The sequence below is a fragment of the Pseudorasbora parva genome, chromosome 13 (genome assembly GCF_024679245.1).
Source record: "Pseudorasbora parva isolate DD20220531a chromosome 13, ASM2467924v1, whole genome shotgun sequence".
NCBI classification, from domain to species: Eukaryota; Metazoa; Chordata; class Actinopteri; order Cypriniformes; family Gobionidae; genus Pseudorasbora; species Pseudorasbora parva.
The window spans coordinates 38,659,221-38,681,209 of NC_090184.1; the positions used below are offsets into that span (position 1 = coordinate 38,659,221).

The 21,989-nt window shown below is 35.9% G+C and overlaps 1 protein-coding gene across 2 annotated transcripts in view; it reads right to left on the minus strand.

Moving 5' to 3' along the window:
• Nucleotides 1–21,989, minus strand: part of gripap1 (GRIP1 associated protein 1) — a 55,900-nt gene that overhangs the window by 15,906 nt on the left and 18,005 nt on the right. For both annotated transcript variants that reach the window (XM_067414324.1, XM_067414323.1), the window contains 9 exons: nucleotides 21,042–21,254; nucleotides 20,761–20,874; nucleotides 20,395–20,472; nucleotides 18,426–18,521; nucleotides 16,556–16,612; nucleotides 15,572–15,671; nucleotides 8,573–8,706; nucleotides 5,186–5,302; nucleotides 3,419–3,512 (listed from right to left, as the gene is read on the minus strand). In XM_067414324.1, the coding sequence (XP_067270425.1) occupies nucleotides 3,419–3,512; nucleotides 5,186–5,302; nucleotides 8,573–8,706; nucleotides 15,572–15,671; nucleotides 16,556–16,612; nucleotides 18,426–18,521; nucleotides 20,395–20,472; nucleotides 20,761–20,874; nucleotides 21,042–21,254 (1,003 nt within the window). The remainder of the gene's footprint in view (nucleotides 1–3,418; nucleotides 3,513–5,185; nucleotides 5,303–8,572; nucleotides 8,707–15,571; nucleotides 15,672–16,555; nucleotides 16,613–18,425; nucleotides 18,522–20,394; nucleotides 20,473–20,760; nucleotides 20,875–21,041; nucleotides 21,255–21,989) is intronic.

Sequence of the window (21,989 nt, forward strand, 5' to 3'; positions counted from 1 at the left end):
GGCCTCATGTGGATTTAATAGAATAATTGGGATATGGGCACATTATAGGGCCAAAAAGAACACTAAATGCGAGTAATACATTGGCGTTGTCGTATATATGAAATTTTGTCAGTCGTCAGTTAACTATTTTTTTAAACTCTAACAATGCATCTTAATATGCATTCAATAATGTATCTTACGGTCTGCATTTTTAATGTTAATCAAACAACAAAGGACAAAGAAAAAAAATATCACTCACTGCTCTTGACCTTTAAAGGGCTGGTTCAGTGTTTTTTTCTAGGCTTGGTTGTGTTTATGGGGCGCAGTATAACATGTCTTGATACTTCTTATTTTCTTAAACGCCATATTTTTCTTATAATTTACATTTATTCCACACCACTGTCTCCACTTTCCTTTGAACGTCTCGTTTGCTTTCTGCTTCTATAAAGCCCCTCCCTCCGGAAAAACGTCCATATGTGACATCAGTTAGTTAGTTAGAATCTCTTGAAGCATCGAAAATATATTTTGGTCCAAAAATAGCTAAAAATTACGACTTTATTCAGCATTGTCTTCTCTTCCGTGTTTGTTTTCAAACCACTAATAAAGATTCAACCGGTCATGAATCAGCGGATTTATTCATGATTCAGATCGCCAATGTCACGTGATTCTCAGATTTGAGGCTTGAAAACAAATGCAGAGGAGAAAACAATGCTGCATAAAGTCGTAGTTTTTGTTATTTTTGGACCAAAATGTATTTTCGATGCTTCAAGAGATTCTAATTAACTAACTGATGTCACATATGGACTACTTTGATGATGTTTTTATTCCCGTTCTGGACATGGACAGTATAGTGTGCACACACTTAGATAGGCTCTCGGACTAACTATAAAATATCTTAAACTGTGTTGCGAAGATGAACAGAGGTCTTACGGGTGTGGAACGACATTAGGGCATAATTAGAGTCATTAATGACATTATTTTTTTGGGTGAACTAACCCTTTAAGCTAGTAGCTGTGATATCAAATTGGAATAGAGGATTGTGAATTTTCACTAGTATCTTAAATTTTGGTGTCATAACTGCCTGTTTCACCGGCCATTGGCAGGTGTGGCAAAAGGTTTTTAGACCCTAAGCACATATCATATTCTTTCTCAGTCTGGATAGATTGTTGTTAAGAAATGTCACCTCTCTATGGATATCTAGAAGGATATCTACAATGGGCAAAAAAAGCCTTTTACATGAACAAGCCTGTTTTGTAAGCTCTCCAGACAGAGATCTTAAACTTTTATAGCACAATATTTACAATTAGACAACTCCAGCCTTAATGGAATCTAGTCTGCCATTAAATGTTAAATCAGTCAGTCATGAAATTAAAACAGGAGAACGCATGGAGTGGGGGGGTGAGGGGACCGGAAGATGCAACATTACCACCTCCACTCCATTCTCAGGGAAACACAAGAGAAGCCTTGCTATAAACGAAGCAAAAAATTGAAATGATAATCACAGTCTCTAACCACAGTCTGAATGCTGATAGGTAAATGCAGCATTTATGTACATTGTATGTATCCTTTAAAAAACAGAGATGGAGGATTAGCTCAATTAAGATTCTGCCTGTCTAAGTCAGAAATTTGTGTGTGAGTATAACGACACAATTGAGAGCTCATTAACATAATGACATTCACTCCTATTCAGTACTACTCTGCTCGTCCTGATGAAAGACAGTATAAACTACACAGGTTATTCAATCAGATGACATTGCAACAATCCATTTAATTAAAAAGGGTCATAACGATCGGTCATGTGACACTAAGACACCTCGACAAACACGTAGAGTGCAGAAGACACTTTACAATAAGCGTAATGTTAATTTATAAATACAAGAGTTTTATTAAATTTAGGTTTATTCATAACAGATTAGCTAATGCTAATTGATATATACAAAATAAAATTAAGATTTATGAATGCTGCATTGTTCATTTGTATATACCTCATGCATTACTATATTACTTTTAAAAATATAGATTTAAAAAAAAAAAAATCTTAGTTTGAGTGCAAAAATCCAGAGCTTAAGACCAAACTCCTATAAGACAAGCCCTGCCAATATTATTGAATTTGAGTGTTTTCATGCACTCAAGCTAACCAAGCTGTCAAAAGCTGCTCCGAATGGTTGCAAATTCTAGAAACGGGTCATGATGTGTCAGGAGTGTGTTCAGCCCACTGGAAAAGTGACTGTTACTTGGATTTCACACACAAAAAAAAGAGTGCTAGAGAGTTTAGAGTTTAGACAAAAAGTTGAGCTACTGACAGCATTTATAGCATAATAATGGGGGGACAAATATTTTGTTAACAGGAAGCTGGAATATATTATTAATTAAATTAGATGGAGAAGTGTTTTTTTTAGTTCTTAATTCTATTTTAGGCATATCTAATTTACATTTATGTAGAAGTAACAAACTACAACACAAAAAACGCATAAAAGCACAAAATAAAACAACGGATAATATAAAAATAAAAATTCATTCAAAATATTAAATAAACATTGTAATAGTATATAAATAATACTATTACTAGAAAAACACTGGTGGCATTACCACTCATTAAGCAATGTTAAAATCAAGCAAAATTGAAATGAAATTAAGTTTGTAGTGATCAAACTTATGCTACAAATGTTGTTGGATAGATCTTCTACTGAACCCTGGTACTTGTGTGGTGAACTGTACTATCTGAATAGATGCTTCTTTATCTTGCTATTACATTTAGCACTGTCACATTAAATTGTCAGAACACAATTAACTATTGATTAATCATGAATACAAATGAACCACAGCAATATTCGCACCAAATGATTTTATAACTGAGCAAAGCAAAAACTACTACAATTAGACAGAAAGGAACTCTATCTGTTCTGTAAATCAATATATATGTTAATTTAACAAAGTACAGACAAACAGACAACAAGGGATTGTTGAATTCCAATCCATTAAAAGTGTCATAGGAATAAAACACGTCTGTGTTCATGAATCCCTTACAAAAATTCATTTACTGGCTGATCATTTTCCCTGCAAAGTGCTTTTTCAAGAATACCTGAGAAGTGTACAGTGGCACCAAAATAGCAGCGTTACAAAGAGAACCAATAAAACATTTAGCAGGAGATTATGCAAGTACGAGTGCTGTTATAAAAATAGAACAAAAATAAAAATTATGCCATTTATCTTTATCAGCCCTGTATCAGACCGTCTCCTATTGAGTTAATAGTACATAGCATATAGAGTAATAGCGTAAAAGTTAATAACCACGTGTTTGATACTCTTCAGTCGTTGTCAATTGTTATCACCTGACCTCATCAGTAAAATCAATAAACCTTCACATTACGTGCTTTCAGAAATCAAGCACGTCTGAGGCTGTGAACAATGACAAAGAAGGACATAGAGAGCCGCTTACCTCTCCGGCTGTCCATGACGTATGTCTCAATAATGGCACTCTTTTTGCAGATGTCATCTGCCATCGAGGCACAGCTGACCTCCAAGTGTTTCACCTGAACAGAGAGCGCAGAGATAATATCTGCAATAAACTGCCAGGCGCCACAACCGCACAAAAGTGTGATAAACCTGATACGAAAGCACAGGTGTGGACGCTGTGATCACTGCCTGCTAGGGTTCATTTTCATACAAGTTTTGGTTTCAGACTTTGAAATTGCCCTTTAAATTTACTCAGTATCATGTGATATTTAATCCTTTTAGTCAATTTAAGTGTCAATTAATTCCACATTTGAAAAAAGCATATTTTAGCAATATAATACAATGGAGAAAAACTTGCACATGCAGCTTGTTTACATTGCTTAATTAAAATGAGCTAAAGCAACACAACTGCTATACATTTTGGCCTAACTTAATTTGATTGTGTTTAATACACTTAAATGTAAGTCAAATTGAAGTTTACTTAATACGTTTGTGTTGAGGTTATAAGAATGATTTGTGTGTTGCATTAACTGAAACTGGGTGGGCTCGTCAGTTCCCAGTATGCTTTGTATATGGCTAAATCAAGAGAGAGTAATAATTGTTATTTTATATTTAAAAGTGTTATTTTATGTATTTTTGAGCCTGATGAGAAAAAGGGGAGACTTGATAGTGTGTAATCGTGTTTAATGTTTAGTTAATGTTTGAATTATTAGAGCAATTTAAATTATAGTGGGTTACCATTGTGGAGAAGAGGGGAGCATTTGCTTAGGTTTTGGACTGATGGACAGGTAATGTCATAACTGCTTTGCTGAAGAAGCTTTTAATGCTTAGCATTTAAGATTCTAATGTGTGCTATTACAAGCTAAAGTTTGTCATTAAGCTAGTGCAAAATTATAAATCAGTTGTGTGAAATTAAAATAGATTAAATAGATTTGAATTAATGAATATATGAAATTGAACGCCTGGAGGTTACCGTACCGTTACGTTAGGTAACGTACTGCTTGGTGAAAACAAGCCATTATGCTGCAGACTGCATTTAATTGATTAGAAATACAGCAAAACCAGTATAATTGCGAAATATTTTTATTACAACTGAACAATTTTCTATAGCATTTTTCTAATTTTTCATCATTTTCTATTTCTATTTCATAAACAGAATTTAAAAAAAACAATTATTTATGATTTATTTGTAAAAGCACTTAGTCACTTTCAATCAATTTATTGCGTCCTTGCTGAATAAAATAATCAATTTCTTAAAAACGTTTGAATGGTAGTGCAAATCTTTTTTCAAATATTTGAAATAAATAAATTAATACATTTAAATATTTACTTTAAAAAAACTTACTTAAACAATCCATCTATCTGTATATATTTTATTTGACCAAACCAATTTTCTTAGAATTAAAAAAAAAAAAAACCAGATGGTTTAATATGACTGGCACTGACATGTTTGGGCCAACAGTGTCTCTTTGAAGCAGAAACAGTGATGTAACTTGTCATAGCCCTAACTACATATTTCCATTCCAATAGTTACTAACCAAGACCAATCGATTAAAATGTGAAAACATCAATACCTGCATGCATATTTCATGACCCAAAGACACAATTCAGCACTTACAGCTCCCCGTGGAGCATACAGCAGAACTGTCCGAGTGAAGGCTTTGTGAAGGACTGCAAACCTGGGCAGTTCCACGTGAGTTAACCTTTTCCTAGTAACATGAGACTGCAATGATTTGTTAAAACATCATACCTTCTCCTCCAGCATCCACTTCTCCTGCTGGACCTCTGCGAGTCTCTGGAAGAGCTCACCGACCTCGTCGTCAGAAAGGTCAGCAGGTCGCTGGGACTGAGGGCTACTGGTGTTGGACTGCGGAAAGAGAAACAACACTTTACCAAAACATCTTCATTAATTAAAGACAGGGCTCTGAACCGCTTCAAGGAATGGAAACAAACGAAAACAAAAGGAATTTACACAAAAACAAAAATCAAGTTGAATTGTTCTGCACAGAAACGCTTATTTGAAATTACCATTAACCAATTATTAATGTTATTTTATTATTTTGTTAAATATGTAAATTTGCCAGGCACGAATTCAAACAGTACGGCCTATGCAATTGTGACATTAGCAGTTAGTTAGGTAGTTAGTTAGTTGTCACTCTGTTATGAAGTTATCATAGGCAAGTCTCAATGGCAATGCACAGGCATTAGCTTTTGGATCTTAGTAGTTTCTACCAAGGATATGTCAGTCACCAACCGTTAGAGCATTACATTTAAGTGAAAATGAATGGCAGGTAATATCTAGTGTGGTGTGTGTTTTGAAACCAGCGGAAATTGCAGGTCAGTGTCGAACTGCTACTATTCAGGAAATTAAATAAAAAATAATAATTTAACACTATGTTGTCAAAGTTAGTATTGTGGCTTTATGTATGGTTAGACACTTGCATGTGTGTCATTATATTATTAACATATTACCCAAATCAAGCTAAAATGGAGTTATGAGGATTTTGACCAGAGAATGTTTTGTCAGTCATTAAAATCGTTGCATCTGAGACAGTAAATGCATTGCATTGTTTTCATGAACTTACAGGTTACAAAGATTATTGTAGCTATGTGGGCGCTCGGTTTTTCCTGTTGTTTAATACATTTGGCCAAAAGATGCCAAATACTAGACTACACTAAATAGCTTAGACCAGCACAAACCATCTTTTGGCATTAAGAAACTATTCTCAGGATTTACTAAAGACACGCAGTGATAACTTGGCGCTGAAAAAGTGTGGACAGTTATTTTTGTGGCTGACCTTATTGCATATGCATTTGTAGGAGTTTCCCTTTCAGGCGTAATATGTATAGGAGGAGAGTATTTAAATGAATCATACAAGGATATTTACTAATGTTTGCATTTGTCAATGTACTGGTGTTACTTACCACCCCCAAAAAATCATGTCTTAAACCAGGCGCTAAATGGATAAATTACGTGGGTCATTATGGAAATGATCCGGCTGCGTCTGTGTTCATTAATTTGTGGATTGTTAGTAGATCAGGCGCAGAACTGTCCACTCCCATCGGTGCTTTTATGGAATTGCGCTCTCGTGCTAATTTGCCCTGTTTAGGACACTCTAAGGGTATTTTCACTTGGTCCTTTTCAGGGGTCTGAGCGCGGTTCGCATGATTTTTGGCCCATATGTGAACAATCCAAACGATCTCAGACTGAGATGCAGCTGTGCGCCTTGCCAGTTTAAAATGGTGTTACGAGCGCACACACACCTTAAGCGCACGCACAGAAGCCAGCGGTCACAGCGTGTGTACTAAACAGAATCTTTAGCGTCTTATTGCATTTATTTTAAAGTGTCAAAAGCACACGTTTCACATAAACAGGTGGTTTTGGTTGGTTCACCTCTTGGTCCATTTAAAGGAGTCTGAGTTTGGTTCTTTTAAAGAGGACCCAAGTGTGAAAACACCCTAAGACACTCTTCTCCGGCCTTCAAATACATAAAACATTAGCCTTTACAAACATTGTGTTTGTTGAGAAAGGAAAACGCAGTACTTATTCAAAGAACCAGTTCTTAATTTATCCTTCCACTACAAACAAGCAGAGACCATCTACAAAATGTATGCAGCACTTCATTCACGATTAAAGCGGGTGGGACAACTGTAGGAGGTTTATAGACAGTCTGAGGATCCACTGCAATTACGAGGATTAGTCACAACCTCTCATACAAAGTATAGACCAAACCATGTATTTTTATACTGTTTTTATATATATATCTTTTTTTTTTTTTTAGGGGAACATTTTTTAAAATGGCAATGTTACAGTAGGATCTCTGCTTAAAGATATGCTGAAAAACTTTTTTTCGATATTGTTTCGACTACTATTGTCCAAAGTCAATGGTTTCCAAAACTATGCTCACTGTATTTCCGAAATTTTGTGTTATATGTTCCAAAGATAGAAAGTCACCAGTGTTGTCACTGTAAATTACAACAAAGTATATTTTATAATATTTTTAGTCACTGAAATAAAACTGAAACAAAAATCAAATTAATATTACATAAAAAAACTAAATAAGAAATGTTAACAAAACAGCTAAAAATGAAATTAACATAAATGGAAAAATATCAAAATAAAGGCTTAGATTTGATAGAAAATAGATTTTAAAATATTAATTAATTGTATACATACACACACACACATATATGTATATACGTACATATGTATGACATACATACGTGTATAGAATTAAAATAACACTGAACATCATGCAGGTTTAAAATGAAATGATGACTGAATTTTCATTTGGGGATGGGGGATTTCTCTCTTTAACTTCAGTTTGTTTTCGTTTTTTTTTTGTGTTTTTTTTAAGAGAAAGACGGTGTGTAATGTAACACCATTTCACATCACATGAAAGTCACAGGAAGGAATTCCACCAGTCTCGATCATGAGGTTATATTCTGCTCCTCAGTTTGTTTTAGGGCGTTTCAAGGAGCTGGAGACGATCCAAACAAATGAAGGTCGGCTTGTCCCGGAGACTCTCGCCGTCCCTTGTGTGTACTATTTTCATCCCAGGAGTCTCATTTTCCCTCTGGCTTAAAAAAAGTTATTCCCTTACTAAAGGAAGGTGACAATTCTCCTTAAACACATCTCAGACATGACTAATATGCATTGTGTTTCAAATTGATGGCATAAAACAGGAGTTTTGACATGTTGTTCTTTGATAAACACATTTGAAAGTCATCTAAATGATTTATTTAAGAGGCATCATTCATGTCTGTATAGCACAAATGGTGAGCGACGAGTCGCATGCTGCAAGTTTAAAATGTCTTTTTAGGGGTTTGTTGAAAATCCTAGCCTTGTCAAACAGCAATATTTAGTCAAATGTACTTCAAAGTTTCTGTTTTTCTTTACTAAACCACACTAAAGTCCCTTAAGATAGTCCAGCATGTCACGACAACCATTCTTTTCTCCCCTGTTTATTCACAGGCACAGTATATTTATGGAATTTACACTGTTCGGGTGTTTATTAATAGCTTCTGGAGGACAGAAATGCAATGGACAGAAAAGCTCCTGGGAGCTGGAGAAAAGAAAGCATCAACTGTGGCGACAGTATAAGCAAGGGTCGTTGGCCCCAGTGGGCGGCTCTACCTTATTGGTGCTTGGAGCTGATGCGCCGTCTTTCATGATCTCTCTGTAGCTGAAGGAGGAAATGCTACTGCTGTCACCCGTCTGCTGTGTACGGCTCGGGGAACTGATCTCAGACAACACCAGCTCTTCCAAACCTGCAAATACATGATACATTTTAAATACAATACATTTTAAGAGTTAGAGAATGACAAACTTAACTCTGTTTTAGACTCGCTTACTATCAGGACGAGACTGCAAAATTAAAACACTCAAATGCATCTGTAACATATAACTGTAAGGTATGTTACAAAGTGAGAAAAACTGGTCTTACATGCATTAAACAACACAAGTCCCTTTAAACAATATGTTAATTTGTTATTTTGAAGCACATAATATAAAGCTCATATTTCATGTTTAGTATCTGAACTTGAATTATGCACCTTCCCTCTAGCAGCCCACTCTATTTTCTAAGTTATTTTTCAAAAGCATTCACAACAAGCAAAGTATATTTATATAAATGGTATTGTCTCATTCTATATCTTGTTTGAAAATATATCAATATACTACCCAGTCGCAGACGCTACTAAATAGCAGATTCCAGATAAGGTAACTGCTAATATGATCAACAACTAGCTATTGCAAGGCAATTATTAGTTAGCGGCAATATCAACACAAATTACATTCACAATCTACAGAGAGCAGGTGAAAACTACTGAGTACTCTACACTAGAGATAAGCATGCTAACATACAGGCTATTCAGCAGAATGTCATCCATTAATACCTGCACTCACGGACAGAGAATCTACAAGGTAAACAATTCACAAAAGTTAGACGCCATCGGTTTTATGTAACATTTAATTACAGAATGTATGGAAATACACTATCGTTCAAAAGTTTAGGGTCAGCAATTAATAGAACCTGCTACATTTATTCAGCAAGGACAAACTAAACAGATCAAACATGACAGTAAAGGCATTTATAAGGTTACAAAAGATTTTCATTTCAATTAAATGCTGTACTTCTAAACTTTCTACTCAAATCCTGAAAAAAGTAGTTGCCATAAAAAATGATAAAGCTGTCAATATTGATGAGAAGAAATGTTTCTTGGGCAGCAAATGAGCATATTAAAATTATATCTGCAGGATCATGAGACACAGAAGACTGAAGTAATGATCCTGAAAATTCAGCATTTCCATCACAGGAATAAATTACATTGACATAAAAACATATTTGAATGTGTCATAATATTTCGCAATGTTACTGTTTCTGCTGTATTTTTGATCAAATAAATGCAACCTTGGTGAGCATAAGAAACATCTTTTAAAGCATTAAAAAAAATCGTATCAACCCCAAACTTTTGAGCGTTAGTGTATATACAAGCTCTGTTCCAAACACTAGTAAGCTGCCAGTATTTTAAGACATGAAGGCCATTTTAAAAAGTGCTCATATACCTTGGTTTACAAAGAAGGCAATGACCTGTATCACTGACTCATGCTGAGCTCAGGGGAAAAGAAACAAAATAACAACAAGAAAACATAAATATATCTACTTTCATAACATTATACCAAAAATGTTTGTGCTATATGTTTTCAGAGTATGACATTGTTAGCAAAAGGCCAAGTCAGCCTCTATTAGAATCAATTGTGAGTTAAATCTTGAGTTTACATTTTAGTTGGGATGCTACTTTAGAAGACAGCAAGCTCACTAGGTATTGGAACAGAGATATAAATACAGTTTTTAAAGAAAGAAAATTGTAAAAAGAAGACATCAACAAAATCACTATGTATAGTGCCAAGTTGTTCCCTTTATCACCCACAGACTGGGCCAGTAAACCAAAACACATGCCAAAACTTTTTTTGAGAACGTGTGCGTGCATGTGTGTATGTGTGTGTGCGTGTGTGTGTACGCATGTGCGTGTTTGTGTGTGTTATAGGGCTGTGCAATATATCGAAATTATCGAAATATCACAAATGTACACATAGCAATATTCATATTGCAATTGCACGCAATATCTGAATGATTTTAATAGGCTACTTCAACATTGTGAAAACTGTACGCTTTAAGGTCAACATATATAGCAGAAAATAGACTGGGCACATGACTGTTACTTATGTGACTTGCTCGGTGTTAAAAAGAATTATAAAACATCATTCGTGAAAACAACTCCTTGCAGTCTTGTGCTGTATATCACACACACCTCCACCCCTAGAGCAGTCTTTGTTTATCTGGATGTTCTTGATGTTCAGTTTTAGGTTGATATAACTATGCTACCAAGTCAAGCAAAGAGTTTTTGGTATTTAAATATTTGCATTTTTTTGTTTGATGTCAAAATTATATTGTCAGATTTGTGACATACATTTTTGCTAAAACACTGCTGGTCGCTTTTAGAAGTTGTAGCGATGCTTTCTTTTCCCAGAAAGAATGTGAAACACAATGGTATCATTCTCAGTTTTTAAATATTTTTTTCAAATCTAATTTAAATATATGTTACACACTAATAGCAATATCCAGGGACCTGTTAGGCTTATTTTAGGGGGGCTACTCCAAAATGTTCCTAAGCCCCCCTAAATGATAATAAAAACAACAACAACAATTCGATTTATCAATAACCGTATCCTCATTCATATTTAGACACAACAAATTATATATATCCAGCTACAAAAAGTAGCCGAAAAGTCGGAAGTTTTTCGACAGAAGTACAAAGTCGATGTGCTATCAAGATGCACTGCACCGTCTCGTTGCATTGGTATGAACTGTGGCAGCTTTCAGAGCGTTAAGACCGGAGCCCTGCTTCAAGTAATGCCCGTTTCACACATACTCCGTTTGTAGTGCGTATGCGGTACGTATTTTGTCTCGTACCCATGTTAATGGATTACAGCTTTCACACTACATGCGGCCGCGGACAGGCGAACCGTTCCTGGAGCTGTGTGTATAGAGCAGTGAAGCGATCTTTTCTTCAACGAGTCTATTTTTTGCTGTACTGGATGCGCTGATTAAAAGTGACAGCGCAATGTTCACATTAAAATAAACATGTATTGAATCTAGTAATTTCACCACAGACGCATATAATTTGAATATAATTTATCATTTTACTCTGTTTCAAAGTCACCATGAGGCTTTTTGCCTCGGGTAAAGCAAGGAAAACAACATCATACCCGTCATTTAGCCAAATAAGAAGACATAATGATTAGCACTCGTCCTTCCTCCTTTCTTGGAGGTGGAAAATCAGTTCCCCCTCCAAAAAGCTTCCACTCTAAAAAAAAGTTCTTTATGACCTGCTGGATTTCTTGTAAAAAAAAAAAAAAAAAAAAAAAATTGTCTATTGTAATGTATGTGATTTTATACACTGACTATAATATATCTTAAGGCTATATAAATATAAAGAAATTGGAGTAAAGGAATTGAATAAAAGTGATAGGTGTCATCTATGAAAGAGTGTATACAAGAGAATTGCAATGATGACAGGTAAGCCTTGTTCAGTAGCCTAACAACTTTTAAATTTGAAATAAAAATAATGAATAAATAATGTGTTTGTGGTATACAGCCGTGGATCAGTTGCGCACTGCAAATGTGAAAAGCACAATAGCGCACGCGGCCCGTGCATCTGCAACTTTGGTTTGGTGAAAGGAAGATTGGTAGGCTAAGTGTCGTAAATCGTGGTACAGAGTCAAATTGTAAGTTTTAATTGTTTTTAATTACCTGCTTGGCTGCTTATCTTTAGCTACGTTTTCATGAGGTAAAGGAAAGGGGATAGTTAGGTTTGTTATGGTAAACTGCAGGGGTGTCAACAATAATCGATTCGGCGATGCATCGCGATGCGGGGCATGAACGATTCAGCATCGATGCGGCAAAGTGCCATAATCGATTATGTCACTGTTTATTTTCTGGCGGACGATAAAGTTGTGAAGTTTCAAATACTTCCGGTTCCGGGCGCAATTCACCTTTATTCCACAAGGTGGCAATGTCTGATACCCAATGATGAAGTGACGTTTCACTCATAGTTACCTCTGACAGAAAACGAAACATTATAATCTGCAAAACTTGAAATGGGTTAGTGATTTACTTCAGAAAGCAAGTACTAAACACAATCATATGTTAGTGTCACTGTCTCTTGATGATGGATGTGGTCAAGAAGCTGTCAGTGAGCAAAATATTGATTTTGAAGACATTGAAAATGAGTTTGGAGAATATGCTGGAGATCGCGAATATTAGGCAGACGCTGAAAGTACTGGTAAACGAGCTCTGACGAGGTCATATGATGATGGTATTAAACATCTGCTCAAGCTGAATCCTTCCAAGCTCCAAAAGGTAAGGAAATAGGTTTTATTTTATTCTTCTGTAGCTGTTACTCTAAAATCAGGAGTTTTATATAGCTATTATCACGACAGGTAGAGGTCTATCCATGTTAAATATAGATCTGGGTCGCTAACGACCTGAATATGTAAGCATGTTTGGTGAAACAGTCATGCATTTAAGGGTTAATTGCATTTTATTTAATTACATTTTATTTTATTTAATAACTTTTATGTCAAAGCTACAGGAGACACATAGCAGCCAATACAATCTGTTGTTTAATATCTGCTTGTATTGCCTCATGACTGATGAAAAATTTGCTTTGTGTGTAGTAGAATTTTGATGCATCACAATGCATCGTAGAATCGAATTGAATCGAATCGTTACCTGGTGAATCGTAATCGAATCGAATCGTGAAGGCAGTGCCAATGCACACCCCTAGTAAACTGTAGCTACAGTGAACAAGCAAAATATAAGATTTTGCTAACGTGTTACAAATACCCTGGGGCTAAGCCCCCCGTCTTCCAATACTAGTGACGTCCCTGGCAATATCGTATCGCATATCGAATATCACATTATTTAACAAGGTATTGCATATCGCATTTTTTTCCCCCAATATCCCACAGCCCTAGTGTGGACATGCAGACCCTCTTGGACATTTGACAAAGATAAAGCTCCCTACTTTAAAATGTCTGATTCTAAACTTTCTGTACCGCAACCATTAAACATTTAGTATACTGTAAATTATAAATGGCTCATAAGAGGAGTGCCCTGGCACTGCCAACAATCTACAGAGAGCAAATGCACATATGCATGGATCTGTAGCACATTTTTAGAGGGGCTCCATCAAATATTTACAGCACTCGCCTCTCCCTCCTTGTTGTGTGTGGGGTTCGTCCCCACAGGAGTTAAAGATTTTTAAGGGAACAAACGAACAAATATACCCTGAAAAGTTTCTATTAAGTATACTGTATTGATTTTGGTTCAATTTATTTACTGAATCACCAATAATGTGGTCCAAACTGCTGAAGGCGCACCTTTTCGTCAACACTTGACCCATTAATACGAACACTCACTATTCTATATCTAATTAAAGAAGAAAGAAAAAAAACATTCCAATGTGTACTAGGGTTGTGTCGATGGATGATGATGATGGCTGACCGACATCCCGATAGAGCGTTGCGAGTCTTGTTGGGTGACACTCACTAATCCTCTTCTGTAGTTAAACTAAAAACTTTGCAGGGATTGCAAATTGAATTGAGAGTGTAACTAATGCATACATGCTATTTTAAATACTGTAGTCTATGCCAGATTTATATAGCCTACATTTTGAAATAATAAACAAGGCACATGAGCATGAGTGTTTATTTTAGCACACCGCAGGTGTGTTAAACAACTCACTTTAACTGTCCTTAACAACTCACTTTAACTGTCCTTAACATTAATCAAACAAAAAAAACTCTTATTTGAATACATTTTGTAAATTTAATAAGATTAATCTACGTTTAAAGGTCCTGTTCTTCACGATTCCATCTTTCAAACTTTAGTTCGTGTGTAATGTTGCTGTTAGAGCATAAATAGTACCTGTAAAATTATAAAGCTCAAAGTTCAATGCCAAGCGAGATATTTTATTTAACAGAAGTTCCCTTTCAAAGCCTACAGCGAACGGCCGGTTTGGACTACAGCAGGAAGTGCAGGGATGTAATGACGTCACTAGAACCGTTTGTTGACTAACCCTCCGCCCACAAGAACACACAAAAAAAGGGGCATGGTCTTGTTGCTCTCCCACGTGGAGAAGAGCGCGCATTCAGCGCTTGCATCTCCCCGTTATGGTCAGAGGCGGGACCTTTCTGGGCAAAGTGCGCTAAGCTGCTGCCCAATCACAACACGGGAAGCGCTGGCCCAATCAGAACTCGTTACGTATTTCTGAAGGAGGGACTTCATAGAACAAATCATCAGGCCGTTTTTAGGACAGAGAAAACAGCGGTGTACAGATAAGTACTCTGCTTATTTGAAATCACAATATTGGCGCAAAGTCAATATACTGTAAAAAGTGCTAATACTATGACTTGATATCATATAAAAACAGCCAGTTAATGTAAAAAAAACCTGGGTTCAGACCCCATTTTACTCCTGAATTGATTAAATCAAAAAGAAATGGGGCGAGAGAATGTTATTTTTCAGGAATTTATCAGATTGTGAAAAGTGAGTGTTCCACACCAGAATGGAGCCAAAATTATCCATGATATGCAATAACACCACTGTAATGTGAAAGAAAAACTATGTGAATGTAATTTGCCTTCTTGGAAAAAACTATTTATAGCCAATGAGCCAAGGCAGGAAAGTGAACTGCTCAACATCCCATAGGAACCTGATGCAAGAACAAAGCGGACAGGGCTTTTATAATTCACTTCAGGTGGTAAGAACACGCGTTGGGTTTGTCTCATTTATAGCGATTTGCAGTAGGGGTGGAGCTGTCTTCATCTGCTGCCTTATTTATGCAAAGTGCTGCATATTTACTTATCTAATTTAAATTTTTCATTCATGTCACCCATGTGTGATGAAACAGCGACTGGGCAGAGCCCATCGCAGTTTAAATCACCTGAGAGGGTGGTCAACATCACAAAAAACCTTATTCCCTTCATTCACAACTGCTTTATAAGGTGACGAAGGAGAAACGTCTCATAATCTTAAGTGCATCACTTTAGGACAAAGAAAGTGTTCACCTGTTCGGGTCTTAGTGTTGGTTAAAATCTCCTGCAGCCGCTCCTGGAGTTTATCAGCTCTCTTTCTTTCCAAATGGAGCTGCCTCTTCAAGTCTTTCAGCTGCAGACATAACATGACAGACATTGTTTTGACAGCAGATGGACATTTAGCCTGATAGACATTTAAGAATCCAGTATATACAGTGGCCCCAAAAGTATTTGGACACTTAAGTCATGCTTGAAAATGGCTGAATAGCACTATATTGCATAATACCTTTTTTTTTAATCAGACAGACAGACAAACAGACGATAGATAGATAGATGGATAGATGGATAGATGGATAGATGGATAGATGGACAGATGGATAGATGGATAGATGGATAGATGGATAGATGGATAGATGGATAGATGGATAGATGGATAGATGGATAGATAGATAGATAGATAGATAGATAGATAGATATATAGACAGATAGACAGATAGATTTTATAGAGATTTTATAGAGATTTATAGACAAGAATTTCACATTAACAAAACATTCTGTCCATCCATTTTGCCACAGTAGCAACTACAAAAGCTTTTTCGGTTTTGTGGAAAGTAAAAAGGGGAGAAGATATATGAAATTTCATCCATTTTGTGGCCAAAATCACTTCAACCAGGAAGGAACTTCCCAGAGGAACTGCATTTTGTAACCTAATAAACAATGTGACCATATAAATATTAAACAATGCCATAGAAAAACTATAACCAAAACGTTCAGCTTCTGGAGCTGAAACACACACACAGGCAATCAATGAACTGTCAAACGAGATTCTATTGATGAAACAGTTAAAGCGATAATGAAAGCCGATCGATCCTCATCAATGGGGGGTCTGGTTTCAGGTCTGTAGGGCAGAGAGGTGTCCTGCCCATCGCCTGGGACTATTTTAATTCACTTTCTGGGAAATGGAGAGAAGGAAAGCCCTGACTCATCTCTTTTTTTCTGGTTGGATTGCCTACTTACCGCTGAACTACCTTTTTTCTCCAGGATTCTCTGTCCATCCACAGTGTCTTTAATCTCCTGAAATACACACAAAAGGTTATTATAGTTCAACAACTAAGACTTTATTTTAAAACTATTTTCATTTTAAACTTTTCAGTTTAGTTTGAAATAGCTTGAGTTACTGTTTAGTTTCTGTTTAATTTTTCAGTAACATCTAATGCAACATTTATTTACAGAGGAATGTAATTTACAGAAATTCTGAAAATCATTTACAGAAGGACTTCAGAAATATTTTTTTGTGATTCATGTTTTTAAAAGAAGTCTCTTATGTGCACAAAGTCTGCATTTATTTGAAAAACTGTAATATTGTGAAATATTATTACAATTTAAACTAACTTTTCTATTTGAATATATTTGAATATTAATTTATTCCTGATGACAAAGCTACATTTTCAGCATCATTACTCCAGTCTTCAGTGTCACGTGATCCTTCAGAAATCATTCTAATATGGTGATTTGCTGCACAAGAAACTTCTTGTTTATTTAAATGTTTCTTTGAAATAATTTTTTCATGATTCTTTGATGAAAAGAAAATTCAAAAGAAGAGCATTTATTTTAAATGGAAATCTTTTGCAACATTACAAATGTCTTTACTGTCACTTTAGATCAATTTAATGCACCCTTGCTGAATAAAAGTATGCACTGCTTTCAAAAAAACAAATCTTACTGACCTCAAACTTTAAAGGTAGTTCACCCAAAAATGAAAATTATTTAATTAATTACTCACCCTCATGTCATTGGACACCCGTAAAACCTTCGTTTATCTTCAGAACACAAATTAAGATATTTTTGTTGAAAGCTAATGGCTGAGAAAGGCTTCAGATAGGCCTCCGTTGGCATTCAGTACATTTCCACTCACAAGACCCAAGGCACTAAACACATCGATACAAAGTCCATCTCACTACAGTGGCTGTACAATAAAATAAGAGAATAATTTTTTTACGCAAAAAAATCAAAATAATGACTTTGTCCACCAAGTTCTTGCCATCCGTGTAGGTCTCGGACGTGAACTCACGTGATAGCGGCACTTCTCCGCTTCTGGGTCATGTTTCTGAACGGCGGAGCTGCATCATATTCTCACGCATGCGTCGAGTTCACGTCAATAACTTGGTGGATAAAGTCGTTATTTTTATTTTTGTGTGACAAAATAACTATTTTCGTCGCATTGTAAAATTATTGTACAGCCACTGTAGTGAGATGGACTTTGTATCGATGTCTTTAGTGCCTTGGGTCTTGTGAGTGGGAATGTACTGAATGCCAATGGAGGCCTTTCTGAAGCCTTTCTCAGCATCAGTTTTCAACAAAAATATCTTCATTTGTGTTCCGAAGATGAATGAAGGTCTTACGGGTGTCCAACGACATGAGGGTGAGTAATTAATGAAATAATTTTCATTTTTGGGTGAACTAACCCTTTAAATATTCGTTTTAGTAAACTAGTCTTAGTTATATAATAAGTAATAACCATGACACAAGTGTTTTAGTAACGTTAAAACAAAGAAAAGTCCTTATAAGTCATCCTAAAAATATTCAGATGAGACCAGGGAACACCAATTTTGCAACTCTGAAAACTAAACTTCCCAGAGGAGCTGCTGGCACCAGATGCTCATACAAAGATCAATCTCGTCCTACTGTTGAGTCATGCATCGTTCTTGAGTCACAATTGAAATTACTGCAGCGCTCCAGCAATCACACCCCCATAATATCCCCCATATCTGAGTCGTGCCTTATTTAGCATCTTAAAAACACATGGTTCTCATCACGTTGAAGAACTAACGCTTCAGCTGAGCCACTAGGACACCGCCAGAAAAAAGAATGCATTCTGTTCCCACACCTGTTTCAGTTTGCCAATTGTATTGTTGAGATCTTCGCTCTCCTTCTCCATTTCCGTCACTTGCTGTTTGACTACCTCCACCTCTGCAGCTTTAGCCTGAGAAAGGGCGGGAAAGTGTTAATTCATTCAAAATGCACAATGGATAAAAATTCAGGACAGAATAAACCTTATTTACTTGTTTATTACATATTCTGGTCTTATTGTGAGTGATGTGTCAGACTTAGAAATGGTATATGATTTTATCGGTTAATATAACATTTTCCATAACCATATGTCTTTGGTTATGCTTATTTGTTTCCCATGCCAGCTCCCATGCAAGCAAAACAAGTTAATATACAATAAAAGGTTCTTAAAGCTGGTTTGTTTTGTTTTGTTTTTACAAATGTTTTATTTTTACTGATTCAGGCCTGACTCTTTTCAAAGTCAGGTGGACATTGAGGAATTGGATCATGGTGTTCTCAATAGTTCTAAACAAACCAGTGCTCTCAATACATTTTAATAGACAACAGCTTCACTATACAGGTATTTGCAGCATAGTGTTCATTGATTATTACATCAACCACATTTACATTATCATTTTATTATGGAGAGTGCTGGAGATGCAACATTGTTAAAATTAATGTTATGCTCTTCTTGTATTTACCCCCAGGTTATTCCTTACTATCAAAGTCAAATGTGACCCATACACCTCAACTATTTTTCAATTAAATAAATGTTCTATATTTCAGTTGAATAATATTTATTGAATACTTTGAGGAGCTCTTTCGGTACTAAATACTATTTGTGGCATAATTATGGTCCATTATTGACCAACTAAAATATCTTTCTTCTAATATTTATATTGTTTATATTATAATTAGTGTAGTAATTAAGGTTAAAATAGAGAATTCCAATGCAAAGAGGCAAATTATGAGTCATTTTGTGGTTGGAAAAACATTATTTTAATTTGTAATGCCATTAGTCACTAAGTTTCTGTATGGCTCTTTAATAAATAATAGTCAAGTTGCTCAAAGTATTACATATAACCGCTTGCTTATTTTTAGGTTTTGCATTTGAATACATGTTGAGACATGGTCAAACACTAAATTTCTTTAAATGTGAAATTTGAATATATTTTTAATAAATTGCTTTCGAATCTGTGGAAAACACTGGCATCGTTTCATGTAATTTGGACCCATGTAATTTGTTTCCTGATCATCAGTAATTCTCAGATGTTCTTTAAATTGCAAAGTTGACCCCTGTCTATTGTTGGGACAATACTGACTAAAATATATATTTCTTCAAATATTTTCCAAAATAAAAATAAAAATAAATTCAGCTTGAATAAAAATATTTTCAACCATGGTTATGTCAGCAGAAAAGAAAAGTTCTAAAGGATATAAAATGTTTTTCTTTTCTTTTTTTTATCTTTCATCAAAACAACTTAATCTGCTTCTAAAATAACTTTCCTTTTGTGCTGACATTACCAAGGATGAGCAGTCATGGTAAAAAAAAGAAAAGAAAAAGATATTAAATGGTAAGATCATCAAATCAGGGTGGATAAAATCATGCCAGAGTCATGCCAGAGACAGACTGGCCATAGGGACAAACCCAGGTGGTTCAGGTCAGTAGAATCATACATGAAATGCAATCAAAATGTACTCTAGCTACTTTACAGAAAACAAAAGTAACTGTAGAAGAGAATTAAACTTCTGAAATGCTTCATTTTTGAGCGCCTACGGATGATATATGTGTTTCATGCATTTTGATAGTCTTTTAAGCTCATTAGGTAAAGTTCTATGTCAAGCAAGCATCCATCAAGTCAATGAGACATGACAGAATAAAGTCTTCTGATGTGAGTGTGTCATAAAGACAAGATCTTCTAAATATAGCTTTACCACTCATTACTTCATTTGCTTTAGCTGACTGTATTAAGAGTTGTTGAATGCCAAAAGTGTTTTTATTATCACATACACAACCAAAAGTTTACCTCAAGTTGGACTGCGTGATCTTTTTGTACCCGCTGGATCTCTTCTGCATGGTCCAGTTTGTTCTTTTCCATGGTCTCCTGCTCACAACACACACAACATCAAATATGAATCAACAACACATCAAAGAGTGACAGTTAAGATCAATGCAACATTTTGTTTTGATTTTAAAACATAAAAATAAATCCATTAAAAATGCTCTTCTTTTCACCTTTTTGCATTTTAAAGTCTTTAACACGGTAACGACAAAAACAACACTGACATCATGTGGTCAGAATGATACTGATGTACCCAGATGTAAACAACAAAAGACAGTTTCCATCTCTGGCATTGCTCTGCAGTGAGAGATGGCTGTAAACACACAGCACCTCAGCTTCCTTGAGTCTGCGTTCAAACCAGCCCTTCGTCCCCTCCATAGACTGAACCTGAGCTTTCAGCTCCTCTACATACGGCTGAAGAGCCTCCAGCTCTTTGGTACGAGCCTGAAAACAAAAATAAAACTGTGAATGGAAATGTAGCTGTTTGTTTTGTTCAAAGTACACTTTGTACAGAGACAATCCACCTGGACCAACTTGAGGTTAAGTGCTTTATTCAAAGTTCATGTCTCAGCCCACAAACTTTCAGTTACCGGCCAAGGAAGGTTCCTTACCTTCTCATCTCGTAGCTGTGAGCGTATCTCCTCTTCTGTGCGGTTCTTCTCCTCATGGAGGCCACGGAGTTCCTTCTCGTAGCGTCCCCTGATGCTCAGCACCTCTTTCTCATGCTGCAATCGCACATTGCTTAGTTCCTCTTTGTGCCGAGATTTCTCCTGTGCCATCTCAATCGCTAGTTCATCCAGCATGACCTTACGCTTATCTGCAGTCTGACAGAAAAATGTGGTATTTAGTTTCAAATAAAATGTGGCTTCATAGAGACAGGAAGCATCACTGACAGACAGGGAACCAAAACTGAAGGTGTCCTTTTAATATAATGTGAGTGATCCGAGCGAGTGTCACGGCACAATCATTCAAACCTACTCATAGGTTTCTAATGATAGAAAGCCATATGCTAAATCACTGAAGTAACCCTTTAAGTATACTTTGGGGTTTAGTGCACCTGTGCCATGCTCTTCAGACCATGTGCTCAGATCTTTAAAATAGGGTTCTATGTCGGTCAAACTGCCCCCAAAATCATTTTACGACCAATAAGATAATTTTTTTGAGATATTATTTTCATTATTATTATATGGTTAGTTCACCCAAAAATGAAATTGATGTCATTAACTCCTCACCCTAATGTCGTTCCTCACCCGTAAGACCTCCGTTCATCTTCAGAACACAGTTTAAGATATTTTATATTTTAGTCCCAGAGCATATGCAGTCAGCCCACTATACTTTCCAAGTCCAAAAAGCTAATAAAAACATAATTAAAGTAGTCCATATGTGACATCAGTTGGTTGATTAGAATCTCTTGAAGCATCGAAAATACATTTAGGTTCAAAAATATAAAAAACAACATTTATTCAACATTGTCTTCTCTTCCATGTTCCTCAAATAAAGATTCAAACGGCCATGAATCAGTGAATCGATCAATGACTCGGATCGCCATTGTCACGTGA